General features: G+C 50.5%; 1 protein-coding gene across 1 annotated transcript in view; it reads right to left on the reverse strand.

The window, feature by feature from the left end:
* Positions 1-20,441, reverse strand: part of PWP1 (PWP1 homolog, endonuclein) — a 129,869-nt gene that overhangs the window by 61,285 nt on the left and 48,143 nt on the right. The window contains exons 8-9 of the mRNA XM_029597379.1: positions 11,629-11,702; positions 3,219-3,315 (exon numbers count right to left, since the gene is read on the reverse strand). Of these exons, the coding sequence (XP_029453239.1) occupies positions 3,219-3,315; positions 11,629-11,702 (171 nt within the window). The remainder of the gene's footprint in view (positions 1-3,218; positions 3,316-11,628; positions 11,703-20,441) is intronic.

The following is a 20,441-nucleotide window of genomic DNA, read 5'->3' on the forward strand; positions in this document are numbered from 1 at the left end:
GTGAGGTAAAGGCTCAGAGCACTAGGGGGAAGATGCTGGTGCTATATCACCAGGATGTGTGGTAAAGGCTCAGAGCACTAGGGGAAGATGCTGGTGCTATATCACCAGGATGTGTGGTAAAGGCTCAGAGCACTAGGGGAAGATGCTGGTGCTATATCACCAGGATGTGTGGTAAAGGCTCAGAGCACTAGGGGAAGATGCTGGTGCTATATCACCAGGATTAGTGGTAAAGGCTCAGAGCACTAGGGGAAGGTGCTGGTGCTATATCACCAGGATTAGTGGTAAAGGCTCAGAGCACTAGGGGAAGATGCTGGTGCTATATCACCAGGATGTGTGGTAAAGGCTCAGAGCACTAGGGGGAAGATGCTGGTGCTATATCACCGGGATGTGTGGTAAAGGCTCAGAGCACTAGGGGGAAGATGCTGGTGCTATATCACCGGGATGTGTGGTAAAGGCTCAGAGCACTAGGGGAAGATGCTGGTGCTATATCACCGGGATGTGTGGTAAAGGCTCAGAGCACTAGGGGAAGATGCTGGTGCTATATCACCAGGATGTGTGGTAAAGGCTCAGAGCACTAGGGGAAGATGCTGGTGCTATATCACCGGGATGTGTGGTAAAGGCTCAGAGCACTAGGGGAAGATGCTGGTGCTATATCACCGGGATGTGTGGTAAAGGCTCAGAGCACTAGGGGAAGATGCTGGTGTTATATCACCGGGATGTGTGGTAAAGGCTCAGAGCACTAGGGGAAGATGCTGGTGTTATATCACCAGGATATGTGGTAAAGGCTCAGAGCACTAGGGGAAGATGCTGGTGCTATATCACCAGGATGTGTGGTAAAGGCTCAGAGCACTAGGGGAAGATGCTGGTGCTATATCACCAGGATGTGTGGTAAAGGCTCAGAGCACTAGGGGAAGATGCTGGTGCTATATCACCAGGATGTGTGGTAAAGGCTCAGAGCACTAGGGGAAGATGCTGGTGCTATATCACCAGGATGTGTGGTAAAGGCTCAGAGCATTAGGGGAAGATGCTGGTGCTATATCACCAGGATGTGTGGTAAAGGCTCAGAGCACTAGGGGAAGATGCTGGTGCTATATCACCAGGATGTGTGGTAAAGGCTCAGAGCACTAGGGGAAGATGCTGGTGCTATATCACCAGGATGTGTGGTAAAGGCTCAGAGCACTAGGGGAAAATGCTGGTGCTATATCACCAGGATGTGTGGTAAAGGCTCAGAGCACTAGGGGAAGATGCTGGTGCTATATCACCAGGATGTGTGGTAAAGGCTCAGAGCACTAGGGGAAGGTGATGGTGCTATATCACCAGGATGTGTGGTAAAGGCTCAGGGCACTAGGGGAAGGTGATGGTGCTATATCACCAGGATGTGTGGTAAAGGCTCAGAGCACTAGGGGAAGATGCTGGTGCTATATCACCAGGATGTGAGGTAAAGGCTCAGAGCAGTAGGGGAAGATGCTGGTGCTTTATCACCAGGATGTGAGGTAAAGGCTCAGAGCACTAGGGGGAAGATGCTGGTGCTTTATCACCAGGATGTGAGGTAAAGGCTCAGAGCACTAGGGGGAAGATGCTGGTGCTATATCACCAGGATGTGTGGTAAAGGCTCAGAGCACTAGGGGAAGATGCTGGTGCTATATCACCAGGATGTGTGGTAAAGGCTCAGAGCACTAGGGGAAGATGCTGGTGCTATATCACCAGGATGTGTGGTAAAGGCTCAGAGCACTAGGGGAAGATGCTGGTGCTATATCACCAGGATTAGTGGTAAAGGCTCAGAGCACTAGGGGAAGGTGCTGGTGCTATATCACCAGGATTAGTGGTAAAGGCTCAGAGCACTAGGGGAAGATGCTGGTGCTATATCACCAGGATGTGTGGTAAAGGCTCAGAGCACTAGGGGGAAGATGCTGGTGCTATATCACCGGGATGTGTGGTAAAGGCTCAGAGCACTAGGGGGAAGATGCTGGTGCTATATCACCGGGATGTGTGGTAAAGGCTCAGAGCACTAGGGGAAGATGCTGGTGCTATATCACCGGGATGTGTGGTAAAGGCTCAGAGCACTAGGGGAAGATGCTGGTGCTATATCACCGGGATGTGTGGTAAAGGCTCAGAGCACTAGGGGAAGATGCTGGTGCTATATCACCGGGATGTGTGGTAAAGGCTCAGAGCACTAGGGGAAGATGCTGGTGCTATATCACCGGGATGTGTGGTAAAGGCTCAGAGCACTAGGGGAAGATGCTGGTGTTATATCACCGGGATGTGTGGTAAAGGCTCAGAGCACTAGGGGAAGATGCTGGTGTTATATCACCAGGATATGTGGTAAAGGCTCAGAGCACTAGGGGAAGATGCTGGTGCTATATCACCAGGATGTGTGGTAAAGGCTCAGAGCACTAGGGGAAGATGCTGGTGCTATATCACCAGGATGTGTGGTAAAGGCTCAGAGCACTAGGGGAAGATGCTGGTGCTATATCACCAGGATGTGTGGTAAAGGCTCAGAGCACTAGGGGAAGATGCTGGTGCTATATCACCAGGATGTGAGGTAAAGGCTCAGAGCACTAGGGGAAGATGCTGGTGCTATATCACCAGGATGTGAGGTAAAGGCTCAGAGCACTAGGGGAAGATGCTGGTGCTATATCACCAGGATGTGAGGTAAAGGCTCAGAGCACTAGGGGAAGAAGCTGGTGCTATATCACCAGGATGTGTGGTAAAGGCTCAGAGCACTAGGGGAAGATGCTGGTGCTATATCACCAGGATGTGTGGTAAAGGCTCAGAGCACTAGGGGAAGATGCTGGTGCTATATCACCAGGATGTGTGGTAAAGGCTCAGAGCACTAGGGGAAGATGCTGGTGCTATATCACCAGGATGTGTGGTAAAGGCTCAGAGCACTAGGGGAAGATGCTGGTGCTATATCACCAGGATGTGTGGTAAAGGCACCGAGCACTAGGGGAAGATGCTGGTGCTATATCACCAGGATGTGTGGTAAAGGCTCAGAGCACTAGGGAAGATGCTGGTGCTATATCACCAGGATGTGTGGTAAATGCTCAGAGCACTAGGGGAAGATGCTGGTGCTACATCACCAGGATGTGTGGTAAAGGCTCAGAGCACTAGGGGAAGATGCTGGTGCTACATCACCAGGATGTGTGGTAAAGGCACCGAGCGAATGGAGGAGATATCGGCAGCACATAGCTATGCTGGTATTTTGTAGGTGATCATACCTTGTCTGTGTGCAGCGTTAGGTCTGCAGCTGGCTTTCCCAAGTTCATATCCCAGAGGATAACGCTGTTGTCAGCTGATGCACTAGCTAACACGTTCCTGATATACATAGAAACAGAACAAGAATGCATTTTAGAACTGGTGCTCTTACAAAATGTAACAATAATGAGGTATGCAACACAAACTCAGCATCTTCACACCGGGCATGCATACACTCTGTGCTCCTGAAATCACTTTACATACATATGCATGGGTTTACTACAAGGACACCCATATTCTCTGCTTCCTCCGCCTGCCTGGGGTCTCCCCTTTCCTTCCTGAGCCCGCTCACGGGGACGGTGACTTTAAAACAAGCATGAGATACGCCTCAATTTCAAATTATCCTCGCAATTGTGCGCATACAATATCAAATTTTCCCAGTGCACACAGATGTGCTCCTAATTTTAAGCAGTTACACAATGAAATGTTATTCGTGTGACTTTCCTTAGGCTTTGTCGGTATTTACAAACGCAAGTGAGCGCATTTTGAAACATGGGTGCGTGAAGGAAATACCAATTTAACCACTTAGTCCACGAGTTGGCCCAGTCTATCTCTAGGTCATCAAGATCCCTCTGATTCTTCAGCCTGACTCCCCCCAGCCAGTCAGTTTTTGGTTATAATAAGTTTTATTCAGACTTAGACCTGAATGAAAAACGTGGCTGAATGAAAAACTTTCTCCACCAAATAATAGTTTTTGGTTATAATAAGTTTTATTCAGACTTAGACCTGAATGAAAAACGTGGCTGAATGAAAAACGTGGCTATTCACGAAAGCCTTTCCTGAACTAAACTAAACCTATTCCATTATTACCTATTCGCTCAGACTTTGCCTTAATCATAGTAATTAATATCCCTACCTCATAAGGGCAATTCTTCAACGCTATAAGCACATTGACTGGCATATATGTTATATATATTTAAACCCCTGCTTCTTTTCTCTGATCCAAGTTATATTACTCCCTTGTTTTATTGTAACTGCATTCCTTAGCCTTCTCTTGTTTAACGTTTTTTACTACTATTACTATTATTTTATTATTATTATTACTTAGATCAATGTTATTTATTGCCTTTTGTTCCCTATCTACTTGTTAATTGTAAACCGACATGATGCAATTTTTATCGCGAATGCCGGTATAGAAAAACTTAAATAAATAAAAAAAATAAATGAGAGCAGAAGTAAATATGCGCAGGTCACAGCCTGGCGCACGCTGTGTTCATTGGATTTAAAGTCAGGATTTGTGTGCATAAATGTTGGACCAGTCCTGGAACTAACCCCATACGAGGGTTATTTACTCAGCTGCATTACACTTTTACTGTGCATTATTTCACCCCTGATACTGCTGGAATGATAATGCATGCAAAGCAGCTCATTACCAGGCAATTTCTTGTTAGTAGAATAACGTGGTTTACTGAAAGCATCCGTAAGCTGCATGAAAGTAGCCACAGCTGAAGAGTTGCAGCAAACCTTCCCCAGAAGATCGGGTGCTATCGCCTGTCCCAGTGCTCCTGGAGAAGAGACAAACTCTTCTCCCGGAGTGTCTGTGAGTTCTGTCTCCCCCCGACCCCCCACCCCCAGTGCAAAAGTTAAAACAAAATAAAACATAATGCACAGTGCAGGCCTCTCCCCTCCCTTCCCAACCTGGCCCCCTGGAGAAGAGACGGCTGAGGGGGGATATGATAGAGGTGTTTAAAATCATGAGAGGTCTAGAACGGGTAGATGTGAATCGGTTATTTACTCTTTCGGATAGTAGAAAGACTAGGGGGCACTCCATGAAGTTAGCATGGGGCACATTTAAAACTAATCGGAGAAAGTTCTTTTTCACTCAACGCACAATTAAACTCTGGAATTTGTTGCCAGAGGATGTGGTTAGTGCAGTTAGTATAGCTGTGTTTAAAAAAGGATTGGATAAGTTCTTGGAGGAGAAGTCCATTACCTGCTATTAAGTTCACTTAGAGAATAGCCACTGCCATTAGCAATGGTTACATGGAATAGACAAGAAAATTATTACTTACCTGCTAATTTTCGTTCCTGTAGTACCATGGATCAGTCCAGACAGTGGGTTATGTCCCCAATCCAGCAGATGGAGTCAGCACAAGCTTTGAGGGGGCGTCACCTTAAGTACTACTACCCCCTCTGCAGGAGTTCAGTATCGAGTATATCAAAGCCAGAGTAGAAACCCCCGAAGGATCAAGTTTGTGGAAACAGATAATGAAAACAATTGTAACCGCAACAAGTAACTGCAAACATCCTACCAACTTGTAGGGAGCTGTGAAAAACAGCGAAAAGAAACGACTGTGAAGACACAGAACACTGCAAGCAAGAAGCAGCGCAGAGCTGAGCAGGATCAAGAACCCAAACGTGGTGGGCGTCTGGACTGATCCATGGTACTACAGGAACGAAAATTAGCAGGTAAGTAATAATTTTCTTTTCCCTGTACGTACCTGGATCAGTCCAGACAGTGGGATGTACCCAAGCTTCCCTAAACCGGGTGGGGTCCTGCGAGGCCTGCTCGGAGAACCTGCTCGCCAAAGTGTCCAGAGACCGAAGAGGCGAGGTGCAGACGATAGTGCCTCGAGAACGTGTGTAACGATTTCCAGGTGGCTGCCCTACAAATTTCCTGCGAGGATACCGAGCGAACCTCCGCCCAGGAAGCCGCCTGAGAACGTGTAGAATGCGCTACGATTCCGGGTGGGGGAGTCCGACCCGCCCCAATGTAGGAAGCAGCAATGCCGGCCTTCAGCCATCTGGCAATGGTAGTCTTCAAGGCCTGAGACCCCTTCTTAGGACCGGCCCAGAGTACGAAGAGATGGTCAGAGGTCCGGAACTCATTTGTAGCCTCCAGATAGAGGCGCAGAGTGCGCTTGACATTCAAGAGACGGAGAGACTTCGGCTCTGAGGAAGAGAAGGATGGCAACTCCTCCGTCTGGTTCACATGGAATGCAGAAACCACCTTCGGAAGGAAGGAGGGAACGGTGCGAAGCGAAACTCCAGAGTCGGAGAAACGGAGATAGGGCTCTCTACACGACAGAGCCTGCAGCTCCGAGATGCGTCGAGCGGAACAGATGGCCACAAGAAATACAGTCTTGAGAGTGAGATCCTTTATCGTTGCATTGCGCAGCGGCTCGAACGGTGGTCCCGACAGGGAGCGAAGCACAAGGTTAAGACTCCAGGAGGGACAAGGGTCCCGTAACGGAGGACGCATATGCTTGCCACCCTTGAGAAAACGAGCAATGTCAGGATACTGTAGAAGAGAGCCCCCATCGCTCAACAGCGAACCAAGGGCGGCCACCTGAACCCGTAGTGAATTATAGGCGAGCCCTTTTTCCACCCCCGCCTGTAGAAACTGAAGGATCTGAGGTACAGAAGCCTTAGCGGGTCTCGTGGCCTGGCTGGTACACCACAGCTCGAACACCTTCCAGACTCGAACATAGGCCGCCGATGTCGATGTCTTTCGTGCCCGCAATAGCGTGGATACTACCGCCTCCGGGTAGCCCCGACGCTGGAGGTGGCGCCTCTCAAAAGCCAGGCCGCAAGACAGAAGAGTTCTGCCTGCTCGAAAAATACCGGGCCCTGATGTAGGAGCTGGGGGAGGTGCCCCAGCCTGATTGGCCCGTCGATCACCAGCTGTAGCAGGTCCGCAAACCTGGGTCGCCTGGGCCATTCTGGGGCGATGAAAACCACGGTCCCCTGATGGCTTTCTATTCTGCGGAGCATCCTGCCCACCAGGGGCCATGGTGGAAAAGCGTAGAGCAGAAGATGTGGCGGTCACGGGAGGACCAGGGCATCCACTCCCTCCGCGCTGCGCTCTCTCCGGCGACTGAAGAAGCGTGGAGCCTTGGCGTTGAGAGCGGACGCCATCAGATCCAAGTGGGGGGCCCCCCACCGATGGACGAGAAGTTGAATCGCTTTGTCGGAGAGAGACCACTCTCCGGGGTCCAGCAGTTGACAACTGAGGAAGTCCGCCTGGACGTTGTCCACACCGGCGATGTGCGAGGCCGCTAGCCGGACGAGATGACGCTCCGCCCATTGCATCAGCAGCGCCGCCTCGAGCGCGGGCTGCGCGTGCCTCCTTGTCGGTTGATGTAGGCCACGGTGGTAGCGTTGTCCGATAGGATTCTGACTTCCCGGTTCCGAAGAAGCGGGAGGAAATGTCGCAGAGCTAGCCGGACCGCTCTGGTTTCCAGACGGTTGATTGACCACTTCGCCTCCACCGTGGACCACGTCCCCTGCGTGGCGCTTCGATCGCAGACTGCACCCCAGCCTGCTAGACTGGCATCGGTGGTCACCACCACCCAATTTGGCAGATCGAGGGACACGCCACGGGCCAGGTTCGGCGGATCCAACCACCAGCCCAGACTGTCCCTGGCATTCTGCGGGAGTGGGAGAATCATCTGGTAGTCCTGCGATACTGGTTTCCAACGGGAGAGGAGCGCCCACTGTAAGGTCCTGAGGTGCGCGAAAGCCCAAGGTACAAGGTCGATGGTGGACCCCATCACTCCCAGGAGTTGCAGGTAGTCCCAGGAGGTGGGCTCTGGTAACGCAGAGAACCGTCGTGTGTGATCCCGCAAGGATTGAGCTTTGTTCTGGCGCAGAAAAACTTTGCCCAGTAGGGTGTCGAAGGTCGCCCCCCAAAAAAACCCAAGCGTTGCGAGGGCATGAGGGAGCTCTTGGAGAAGTTCACTACCCATCCCAGGGAATGTAGAAACCGTACTACTCGAGTCACCGCTGAGCGTCCATGATCGAATGACTTCGCCCGGAGGAGCCAATCGTCCAGATAAGGATGAACCAGGATGCCCTCCTTCCGGAGAGCTGCCGCCACGACTACCATGATCTTGGTGAAGGTGCGCGGCGCCGTCGCCAATCCGAACGGGAGAGCCGTGAACTGAAAATGCTGGTCCAGAATTTTGAAACGAAGGAAACGGTGGTGGTCCGGGCGGATGGGAATGTGCAGGTAGGCCTCTGTTAAGTCCAGGGAGGCGAGGAACTCCCCCCGATGCACCACCGCAATCACTGACCGGAGCGTTTCCATGCGGAACCGAACGACTCGAAGGGATTTGTTGACTTCCTTGAGGTCTAGGATAGGCCGGAAGGAACCGTCCTTCTTTGGTACGACGAAATAGATGGAATAGTGGCCCGAGCCCACCTCTCCGAAGGGCACGAGCGCAATAGCGCCTATCTCCCGGAGTCTGTCCAGAGTCAGCTGCACTGCTCCTCTCTTGAGGTCCAAGCCACAGGGGGAAAAGATGAACCTTCCCTGCGGGGGGCGGACAAATTCCAATGCGTAGCCGTGTTTTATGGTATCCAGGACCCACTGGTCCGAGGTGATCCGTGCCCACTCCGCGTAGAAATACGTTAGTCGGTCCCCAATCTTGGGGACAGGGGAGTGGGCGAGACTGGCATCATTGTGAAGACTTGGTATAGGGGTTCCCGGTTCCGGGAGTAGTGCGTGCGGGCAGACGCCCGCGAAAGGAGCGCGACCAGGGCTGAGACCTGGGGGCGGATGACCGGGAGCCCGCCTGTCTGTATCCCCTGTAGCGCCGTTGCGCTCTGGCTCTGGTCTGAGAAGAAGAAAATGCTCTGGATGGTCGAAACCTATCCTCCGGCAGCCGATGAACAGCGTTCTCCCCCAGGGACTTGATGATCTGGTCCAAATCCTCCCCGAAGAGGAACTTGCCCCTGAAGGGAAGAGAGCCCAGACTCGACTTAGAGGACGTATCAGCCGCCGAATTGCGTAGCCACAGTAGTCGTCGTGCTGCCACTACCGAAACCATGGATCTTGCGAGGACCAGAAAAAGGTCGTACGAGGCGTCCGCCCCATACGTCACTGCGGCTTCTAGCCGATCTGCCTGGGCAGCCTCATCGGACGGCAGGTTCTGAGACGTGAGGAGTTGTTGCACCCAAAGGAGACTAGCCCGCTGGGCAAGCGAACTGCACATCACCGCCCGCATACCCAGAGCGGAGACCTCGAAAACCCGCTTAAGGAAAACTTCCAACTTACGATCCTGTGTGTCCGCAACGCCGCACCTCCCGTCACTGGGATAGTCGTCCTCTTCGTGACCGCCGACACTGCGGAGTCCACCTTTGGGACCTTGATGAGGTCCAGAAAATCTTCGGGGAGCGGGTAGAGCTTTTCCATAGCCCGGCTGCTCTTCAGGGAGGCCTCCGGGGTGTCCCATTCCCTGGTGAGAAGTTGTAAAAACGAGTCATGAATGGGAAAAGCCCGAGCCCTCAGCCGGAGTGCCGCCAGGACAGGATCTCCCTTCCTTGAAGAAGTGACGACAGCGGGAGCTACTGGGGCAGGCGGGTCTGGTGGCGGGTCCAAATCTAATTCTTGGATGATCTGCGGGATGAGGTCGTCCAGCTCTTCCCTCTGGAAGAGGCGTAGGGTACGCGGATCATCCCCCTCCTGCGTGCCGTCCCCTTGTCCCCCGTCCGAGAGGTCAAGTCCATGTCCCGCTGGGTCTGGCACCGCCCCCACTGCCGCGGGCGTGGATCGGACCCGGGTAGGAAGGCGGGAGGCCCCCACTCCCGGAGGGTCGGGGGGGGCCAGCGTCGAGGGCGACATCCGAGGGATCTTAGGAGGGAGGGGTCCCACAGGTGCTTCCAGCCCCTGCAGATAAGCGGTATGCATGAGCAGGATAAACTCCGGAGAGAACCCCGGCCTGCTCGGGTGCGCTTCGGGGGCGGCGTGGTTCCTGCTCCCTGGCTCTGGGTGCTTGGTTCCTGCACCAAAATCGGGGGAACACCCCCGCTGGTAGAGTCCTCCAGGGATCCGTTCTCCCTCGTGGCCTCCAGGGATCCGTTCCCCCTCGTGGCCTGCGCCTCAGGGCGCTCAGAATGTAAAATGGCCGCCGTTCCCGCCAAAAATGGCGGAGTGGCCGGCCCGCGCCGCCCGGGCAAAAAAGAGAAATCAGTCAGGGACTGTGAGGTACCTTCCCCCCCGGGGAGGCATCGTGCACAGATGCCCTCCCGGGAAATCCGGGACCCCGGGTCTCCGCAGGCCGCACAGCGGGACGGCCGCGGCATCGGGATCGCTGTAGGAGAAAAGAAAAAGCCACGGGGGGGGGGGGCCACGCGCACAAAAGCGCCGCTGCGGGGGGGCCTGGTCGGCCCGCACTGCCCGCTGTCCGAAAATAGAGGAGGGTGCCGCGGGGGGGCCTTCCCGGCCACACGACCCGCCCCAGACATCTTTCCCTAAATGGCTCAGCAGCCCATGAGGAGCTGTAAAATGGCCGCGGGTGAGGGAGTAAAGAGCGAAGAGGCCGGCTCCACCGGCTTTCGCGGGCACCGGGGGCTGAGCTGTGAAGGAAAAAACTACAAAGGAAAAAAACAAACTTACCCCTGGCTGCAACGAGAAATAAACAGCAAGGCCGCAGAGAAGAGACAAGGAAGAGAAGCCACTCCCCAGAAGTTGAAAGAACTCTGCCTTTTTTTTTTTTTTTAAACTTAATACAAACTTGATACAAACTTGATCCACAGAAAAAAACAACAACAAGCCATAATCAAGCAAGAAAGTGAAGAAAAAGGAAAAGGAGGGGAAGCCTGATTCCCCTACTCGCATCTGCTGGAGTCAGAAGATACTGAACTCCTGCAGAGGGGGTAGTAGTATATATGGATACGCCCCCTCAAAGCTTGTGCTGACTCCATCTGCTGGATTGGGGACATAACCCACTGTCTGGACTGATCCAGGTACGTACAGGGAATTAGTGTTTGGGTAATTGCCAGGTTCTTATGGCCTGGATTGGCCACTGTTGGAAACAGGATGCTGGGCTTGATGGACCCTTGGGGTGACCCAGTATGGCATGTTCTTATGTTCTGTCAATATCCCTACCCCCCAGCATCCCTCTCCCTGACCCTGCACCCCGCCACCAAATCATACCATGCAGACTGGTGGCCCAATAAGGCCCAGAGCATCCCCTAAGCCCTGGGCTCTGCACCGTCCCTGAAAAAAATGCCCCTCAGTGCCCAGCATCCCTTCTATCCATCCCCCATCCTTCTCCTCTCCTCGCTTTCTCCCCCCAGCAACCTCCTCTTTCTCCCTTAGCAGCACATCATCATCACTCCAAGCTCTGCCGCCCAGCGACCTCTCCACCCTCTGCCTACCCAGAATCCAAATTCTCACCCTCTCTCCAAAACTCCCTTACCCACCCAGCTTCCCATCCCCAGAGGGAAATGCCGACAGCCCCTAAACGCAAGGCGCTTTGAAGGGCCCGAAATACAAATCAGGAAAATAAACCTACCCAGCATCCATTCCCCTCTGTCTTGTGCTGCAACGTCCTAAAAGGGGGTAGGTGGCACCTCGAGCTTTCTGGAGTATTTACATATGGAAAAAGCTGCGCTCCTTTGCAGGGAGATTACACCAAGCATTTTTACCTGATTTGTCTATTCCATGAAAGATCAAGAACAGCATCTGAATGACCATCAGGTGTGCCTTCAGCTACTGAACTCTGTAAACAGATAAACAACACCGTCCTTAGGGATCGTGCCCCCAGACATCACACAGAGAACACACATACAGCACCATCACCACCACCGTCCTTAGGGATCGTGCCCTCTGCCATCACACAGAGAACACACATACACCATCATATAAAAACATAAGAAATTGCCATACTGGGACAGACCAAGGGTCCATCAAACACGCTTTGAAATGTTTGTATGCTAATGCCAGAAGTCTAAGTAGTAAGATGGGAGAATTAGAATGTATAGCAGTAAATGATGACAGACTTAATTGGCATCTCAGAGACATGGTGGAAAGAGGATAACCAATGGGACAGTGCTATACCGGGCTACAAATTATATCGCAATGACAGAGAGGAGCACTCGGGAGGAGGTGTGGCGCTTTATGTCCGGGATGGCATAGAGTCCAACAGGATAAAGATCCTGCATGAGCCTAAATACAAAATTGAATCTTTATGGGTAGAAATCCCTTGTGTATTGGGGAAGACTATAGTGATAGGGGTATACTACCGTCCACCTGGTCAAGATGGTGAGACGGACAGTGAAATGCTAAGAGAAATTAGGGAAGCTAACCAAATTGGTAGTGCGGTAATAATGGGAGTTCCTTGTATGTACCCGATCAGTCCAGACTGCTGGGTTATGCCTCCCTTCCAGCAGATGGAGTAAGAGAAAAAAAGTTGTAAGGTATCCCCTGATAACCCGGTGTGCCACCTGCGATCCTTCAGTATTTCTCTGACTCCAGCAGATGAAGGATGGCATAACCTGCGGTCCTGATCCTTTACAAATTTTTGATTCTTTAATAAGTTGGAAGGGGTCTTTTTGCCTTTGGGTGCCTTTGGCTAGATCAAAGTTTTAGTAAGTAGCTTGGTGAAGAAAAAAAAAAAAAGTTTTAAAGCTGAGGGAAGTACAAGGAGTACAGATTCTCCCTAGGAGGGACAGTTTCAGTGTCAGCAGGCAAGGCGGGGCCTTTGGTCCTAAAGCCTCTGTACCTGGAGTAATTTCAGAAGCCCGGTGAGTAGGGGGGGGGGGGGGGATTTACCGGTGGGCCGGACCCTCCCCCCTCCATACACGTTCCATTCCTCTGTTGAAAGCCTCTATTCAGTAATTAAACACAGGGACGTTTCATTTCCCTGGTTAATCGGCTCGATTTAAAAAAAAAAAAAAAAAAGGCAAGTTGAGCCGCGTAAGCCTGCTTATTGTAATTTTCTATTACCCAGCTGATTTCCCCTGCAGCTTCACTTACCACGCCACGGGGATCACGGGGATCACGGTGCTCGGCCTGTGGAGAGCCAGCAGCACGGCTCACCCGCGAGGAACTATGTTCTTGCTGCATTCCCGGGGGTGAAGGCCCTTCACAGTTGCCTGTAGCAGGCAAAAGAGTATCGCTCCCACGACCACGAGGAGCTGGATTCAGTCAGCTGCTTCAGAAAAACGGTCAGCTCTGGCCCCAATTAGCGCGGGAACGGCAGCCATTTTGGGAGACTCAAGCTCCGATACTGCACAGGGCTCCAGGAGAGGAGATTTCCCACCGCCTCCTAATTTAAGCCCTGAAAGGCCTCTCGATTCGGGATTCATCCTTCCTTGCCTCTGGGGGAGGGGGGGCCTTAAAGAGGCAGCACCCCTTTTCTTCACAATTTGTCCTTTTACTGCATATGGCTTACATTGAGGCAGAGGCTGATTTGGCTTTGCGGAGTCTCCTCCAGCAAAGATCCCCAGGCCTGTGGACGGCCAGGGGGCTCTTAGGGACTGACTACCCCAGCCAGCTCCTGATGCAGTGATAACAGCACCCCCTCCCCCTCCTGACCCCTCACCCCAAGACCCTCTCTCTGCGGACACGGGTGATGACATTGATAATTCCACTCCGGTAGAGGAGGATGACCCACGGGTGCCCAGTTTACTTCGAAGGTAGGAGCTGGATCCTCTAATCCCTCACGTGCTCGCGAAACTCTATATTCCAGCTCCACAGCCAGTGGTAGAGACTTCCCTGGGGGATCCTCTGTTGGCAGGTCTTCGCGCCCCTCCTAAAACTTTTCCTTTTCACCCGAGGCTCTTGCAGCTCATGACCTGGGAATGCGACGCCCTGGAAGCCAGTCTGCGGATTAAGTAGGGCCATGGAGAAGCTTTATCAGCTCCTGGATGAGTCCTTAGAAATTCTTAAGATTCCTAAAGTCGATGCGGCCGTCTCGGCGATCGCCAAGCACACCACAATTCAAGTGACTGGAGGGGCTGCCCTCAAGGATCTCCAGGATAGGAAGCTGGAGGTTCTCCTCAAGCGGATTTTTGAGGTGTCGGCGCTTGGCGTTAGGGCAGCTGTCTGCAGTAGTCTCATGCAGAGAGCTACCCTTAGATGGGTACAGCAGTTGCTTATGGCTCAGGAACTTCCCCCAGCAGAGGCAGAGCAGGCGGAGCAGATGGAAGTGGTGGTCGCTTATACAGCGGATGCCCTGTATGAGTCTCCTATGTACTTCCTCACACACGATGTCCTCAGCTGTGTCAGCGAGGAGGCTTCTTTGGCTCCGTAATTGGTCGGCCGAGATATCTTCTACGTCTGAGCTGGGGTCCTTCCCGTTTAAAGGAAAAAAAACAAAACTTTTATTCGGGGATGATCTGGAACATCTCATTAAGGACTTAGGGGATAACAAGGTTTACAAATTGCCGGAGGACAAGTTCAGGTCTTCTTGCCCCTTCAGTTCCTTTAGGGGGCGTTTTCGGACGAGAAGAGCCCTGTCCTTTCCTCCTCGCCAGTCGTCTTCGAGGTCCCAGGCTTGGGCCCATTCCTTTCGCAGCAGGCGGCCTCTCCGCGATGGAGCCTCCCAAGGATTCTCCGCCAATAAGTCTACCCAATGAAGGTGCGCCAGCCCATTCCTCCGTTCCGGAGATCGGAGGTCGTCTCTCTGTTTTTGCAAGGAATGGGTCAAGATCACGTCGGATCAGTGGGTCTTGAACATTGTAGAACACTGTTATGCTTTAGATTTTGCTCGCTCGCTGTGGGATCTCTTCTTGGTGTTTCCTTGCGGATCTTGGGCGAAACATCAGGTGATACTCCAGACCCTGTGTCGTTTGAAGGCTTTGGGAACAATCATCCCGGTTCCACCGGGCGAATGCAGGACCGGAAGATACTCCATTTATTTTATGGTCCCCAAGAAGGAGGGCTCCTTCCGTCCGATTTTAGACTTGAAGGTCAACAGGGTGCTTTCGGTACCTCGCTTTCACATGGAGACGTTGAGATCCGTCATTGCAGCTGTCCACAAAGGCGAATTTTTGGCCTCTTTGGATCTGATGGAGGCTTACCTGCATATCAGCATCCAAGAGCATCATCAGCGGTTTCTGCGGTTCATGGCATTGGGCGAACATTACCAGTTTCAAGCGCTCCCGTTCGGTTTGGCGACAGCTCCCTGAGTTTTCACCATGGTAATGGTGGTGGTGGCAGCGGCTCTCCAGCGGGAGGGGATCCTAGTTCATCCCTATTTGGACGACTGGCTGATTCGAGCAAAGTCGGAAGACATTTGCAGGAAGGCAGTTCAGGTGGTCTTACATCGTCTTCAGTCGATCGGCTGGGTTGTCAATTTCTCCAAGAGTCAGCTGGTACCATCTCAGGTGTTGGAATTCCTGGGAGCCCGTTTTGACATGGTGATAGGCAAAGTTTTCCTTTCCCAGGAGAGGATGAACAAGCTCATGACTCAAGTTCGCCATCTGTTGGCCCTTCCTTTGCCCACAGTCTGGGACTACTTGCAAGTTCTTGGCTCTATGGCATCTACTCTGAAGTTGGTTCCCTGGGCGTTCGCCCATATGAGATCTTTGCAGAGGGCATTGCTTTCTCGCTGGGATCCCAAGTCAGAAGAGTTCCACTTATGCTTACCCCTCATGGATCCAGCCAGGAGCAGTCTTGGATTTATTTATTTATTTATTTAGGATTTTTATATACCGACCTTCTCAATACAAGTATCAAATCAGGTCGGTTTCCAAAAAACAAAACTGTCGCGGTTAAGGCGTTACAATAAACAGAGTTTCTGAACATAGGAACAACATAGGAACAACAGTAACTCGTCAAAATAACGTGAATAAATATAGGGAATGGCTAAATAGGGGTAATGTAACATGGGATATAATGTAACTTGGATGGTGGATGGTGGTTGGGTCCCGACCATTTACAGCGGGGGATGGACCTGGAGAATCCCCAGTGGATAATTGTGACAACATATGTCAGTCTCTCTTGTTGGGGGGCAATTTGCCAGTGGACAACTCAGGAGTCCAAGTGATCCATAAATTGTTTGCAGACCAGAGTGGTTTGTCTAGCGCTGCACAGTTTTCTCCCCCTTGTCCACCATCGGTCCCGTAAAGGTTCTCTCCTACAATGCGACCACTGTGACGTACATCGGCAAGGGGGGATCAAAATGTCGGCCGGTGGCCATGGAAGCGGACAAGCTGATGATCTGGGCGGAACGCCATCTCATATGGATAGCGGTGTCTCACATAGCTGGAGTGGACAATTTAAGAGTTTTTATATGCCGTCATTAAGTAATACACCATCATAACGGTTTACAGATGGGCACCTATAACAAAGTAAATATAGATACAATGTCCAGGCAGATTTTCTCAGTCGCCAATGCCTAGATCCCGGAGAGTGGGAACTGTCCGAGGAAGCGATGAGGCTCTTGGCTCATCGGTGGGGAGTGCCCCATCTTGACTTGATGGCAACTTGGCTCAACACAAAGGCGGCTCCTTTCTTCAGTCGCAGAAGGGAGCATGGAGCGAAAGGGGTAGATGCCCTGGTCCTTCCGTGGCCCCACAACATACTTCTCTATGTGCTTCCTCCTTGGCCATTGGTGGGCAAGGTCTTGAGATGAATAGAGTCCCATCAGGGGTCGGTGATCTTTGTAGCCCCAGAGTGGCCACGGAGACCTTGGTTTGAAGACCTGATCAACTTGGCGGTAGATGGGCCCTTGCGTTTCGGTCACCTTCCGAATCTACTTCAACAGGGTCCAGCATTTTTTGATCAGGCGGATCGCTTTTGTCTAGCGGCTTGGCTTATGAGAGACGGCAGTTAAGAAAGGTTCTCCGGATGCGGTTATTTCCACTCTGCTATGTGCCCAAAAGACCTCTACCTCGTTCACCTACGTTAGGGTCTGAAAGGTTTTCGATTTTTGGTGCGGCGGGTTGAAGGTTTCCCTGCATTGGGCCACCATTGTGCACATTCTCGCATTCTTACAGGAAGGCTTAAAGAAAGGCTTGGCGTACAGTGTTTACTGAAGAGTATGTTAGGGAGATACCCGTACCAGAGAAAGTAGGCCTGATTGACAAAATGAAGAGCAGTAAAATCACCTGGACCAGATGGTATACACCCCAAGGTTCTGAAGGAAAAAAAAAATGAAATTTCAGAGCTATTAATAAAAATTTGTAACCTATTATTAAAATCATCCATTGTACCTGAAGACTGGAGGGTGGCTAATGTAACCCCAATATTTAAAAAAGGCTCCAGGGGTAATCCAGGAAACTACAGACCAGTTAGCCTGACTTCATTGCCAGGAAAAATAGTGGAAAGTGTTCTAAATATCAAAATCACAGAACATATAGAAAGACATGGTTTACTGGAACAAAGTCAGCATGGCTTTACCCAAGGCAAGTCTTGCCTAACAAATCTGCTTCACTTTTTTGAAGGAGTTAATAAACATGTGGATAAAGGTGAACTTGAAGATGTAGTGTATTTGGATTTTCAGAAGGCATTTGACAACATTCCTCATGAGAGGCTTCTAGAAAACGTAAAAAGTCATGGGATAGGTGGTGATGTCCTTTCGTGGATTGCAAACTGGCTAAAAGACAGGAAACAGAGTAGGATTAAATGGACAATTTTCTCAGTGGAAGGGAGTGGGCAGTGGAGAGCCTCAGGTATCTGTATTAGGACCCGTACTTTTCAATATATTTATAAATAATCTGGAAAGAAATAAGACGAATGAGGTAATCACATTTGCAGATGATACAAAATTATTCAGAGTAGTTAAATCACAAGCAGATTGTGATAAATTGCAGGAAGACCTTCTGAGACTGGAAAATTGGGCATCCAAATGGTGGATGAAGTTTAATGTGGATAAGTGCAAGGTGATGCATATAGGAAAAAATAACCCATGCTATAGTTACACAATGTTAGGTTCCATATTAGGAGCTACCACCCAAGAAAGAGATCTAGGCATCATAGTGGAAAACACATTGAAATAGTCGGCTCAGTGTGCTGCGGCAGTCAAAAAAGCAAACAGAATGTTGGGAATTATTAGAAAGGGAATGGTGAATAAAACGGAAAATGTCATAATGCCTCTGTATCGCTCCATGGTGAGACCGCACCTTGAATACTGTGTACAATTCTGGTTGCTGCATCTCAAAAAAAGATATAATTGTGATGGAGAAGGTACAGAGAAGGGCAACCAAAATGATAAAGGGGATGGAACAGCTCCCCTGTGAGGAAAGACTAAAAAGGTTATGACTTTTCAGCTTGGAGAAGAGACGGCTGAGGGGGGATATGATAGAGGTGTTTAAAATCATGAGAGGTCTAGATCAGGTAAATGTGAATCAGTTATTTACTCTTTCGGATAATAGAAAGACTAGGGGACACTCCATGAAGTTAGCATGTGGCACATTTAAAACTAATCGGAGAAAGTTCTTTCACTCAATGCACAATTAAACTCTGGAATTTGTTGCCAGAGGATGTGGTTAGTGCAGTTAGTGTAGCTGGGTTTAAAAAAGGATTGGATAAGTTCTTGGAGAAGTCCATTACTTGCTATTTAGTTGATTTAGATAATAACCACTGCTATTACTAGCAACAGTAACATGGAATAGACTTAGTTTTTGGGTACTTGCCAGGTTCTTATGGCCTGGATTGGCCACTGTTGGAAACAGGATGCTGGGCTTGATGGACCCTTGGTCTGACCCAGTATGACATGTTCTTATGTTCTTAGTACTGAGCAATGGGTTCTGTGAGGCGGACAGGAAAAGCCAAGTAGAAATAGTGGTTCCTGGCACTCTCTTCTGAGATCTGAGGATGCAGGCTTTAGAGCAGAGCTTTCCAAACTTTTCATGTTGGTGACACACTTTTTAGACAAACATAATTTCACGACACGGTAATTCAGTCTACTAGTAAACCAGAGGTTAAAGGTTAAACGAACAAAACATATTTCGACAATTTATGTATGTTTCCTTAAATATATACATAAATAAAATGTTTCACGACACAACCTATCTCATGAAAACCTTAAATTTATATTAAAAATATATATTCCAAGATTCATGTTATTGTTATAATTTATAAGAAACAATAATAAAACAAATTGTCTGTCCCCCACACACTCATCTCTCTCCTCCCCCCAGCACATGTCTGGCCCCCACACACTCATATCTCTCCCCCTCAAGCACATGTCTGTCCCCCCAGCACGTTTGCCCCCCACTCACTCATCTCTCTCCCCAGCACATGTCTGGCCCCCACACTCATGTACCTCGTCTTTTTGATTGTTGCCAGTTAAGTGCTTCACTCCCTTCCATGATCACCAGACACTGCTGCTTGCAGTCAGTACTCCTCATGGCCAGGCCTCATCGGCAGCAGCAGCCAATGCAAGGATGGCTGGGCTCATTCCACCCACCAAGCCCCCCCAAAAAACACGATTGACAGCAAAAATCACCCAATAATAAGCAACCCATAAACCGAAAAAAAAAAGTGAATCTCTAGGGAAAAAAAAGCCCAAACTCGCATCAGAGTTGACCGGGCTTGCGCGACACACCTGCACACTGCAGGCGACACACTAACGTGTCCCGACACACAGTTTGGAAAGCTCTGCTTTAGAGGATCAGAAGGTAGAAAAGGAAAATTGGTTCTTATCTGCTAATTTTCGTTCCTGTAGTACCTCGTATCAGTCTAGATGCCCGGGCTCATACATCCCTGCCAGTAGGTGGAGACAGAAAAAAAAATTGCCTGCCACTGCTACATAAACCCTAGAGCCACCTGCAGTTCCTCAGTATGTTCTCTTTCCCTGTACGTACCAGGATCAGTCCAGACGCCTGGGCTCATACATCCCTGCCAGCAGGTGAAGACAGAGAAAAACTTGCCTGACCCTGCTACATAAAGCCTAGAGCCACCTGCAGTTCCTCAGTACAGATCTGTACCCAAGCAAAAAATTGCAACTCTCAATCCAATGAATCAATAGGAAAAAAGTAAAACCTGAAACAGGCTGCTAGGAATCTGTACGCATAAGGCAAAACTACAGCTGAGCGAGCGGCTCTCCACCTCCAGGAAAAACGGGCGGGTTCCGGACTGATCTGTGGTACTACAGGAACAAAAATCAGCAGGTAAGAACCAATTTTCCTTTCCTTGTACGTACCCAGATCAGTCCAGACCCTGGGATGTACCAAAGCTCCTTAAATGGGGTGGGACCTGGAGAATCCCGCTCGCAGAACACTTTCGCCATAAGAAAGAGACCCAGAAGCCCCCAAATCCAGGTGATAGTGTCGCGCAAAGGTATGTAAGGATTTCCAAGTTGCAGCTCTGCAAATCTCCTGAGGAGATACCAATTGCGCTTCTGCCCAGGTTGTCTCCCGAGACAGTGTAAAATGAGCACGTAAGCCCTCCAGAACCTGCCGCCCAGCAGTAATGTAAGTGGAACCAATTGCTTCCTTCAACCAGCACGCTATAGTAGCCTTGGAAGCTTTAGAACCTCGGCTCACGCCGCTCCACAAGACAAAAACAA

This window comes from Rhinatrema bivittatum, chromosome 4 (assembly GCF_901001135.1).
Source record: "Rhinatrema bivittatum chromosome 4, aRhiBiv1.1, whole genome shotgun sequence".
In the NCBI taxonomy this organism is placed as follows: Eukaryota; Metazoa; Chordata; class Amphibia; order Gymnophiona; family Rhinatrematidae; genus Rhinatrema; species Rhinatrema bivittatum.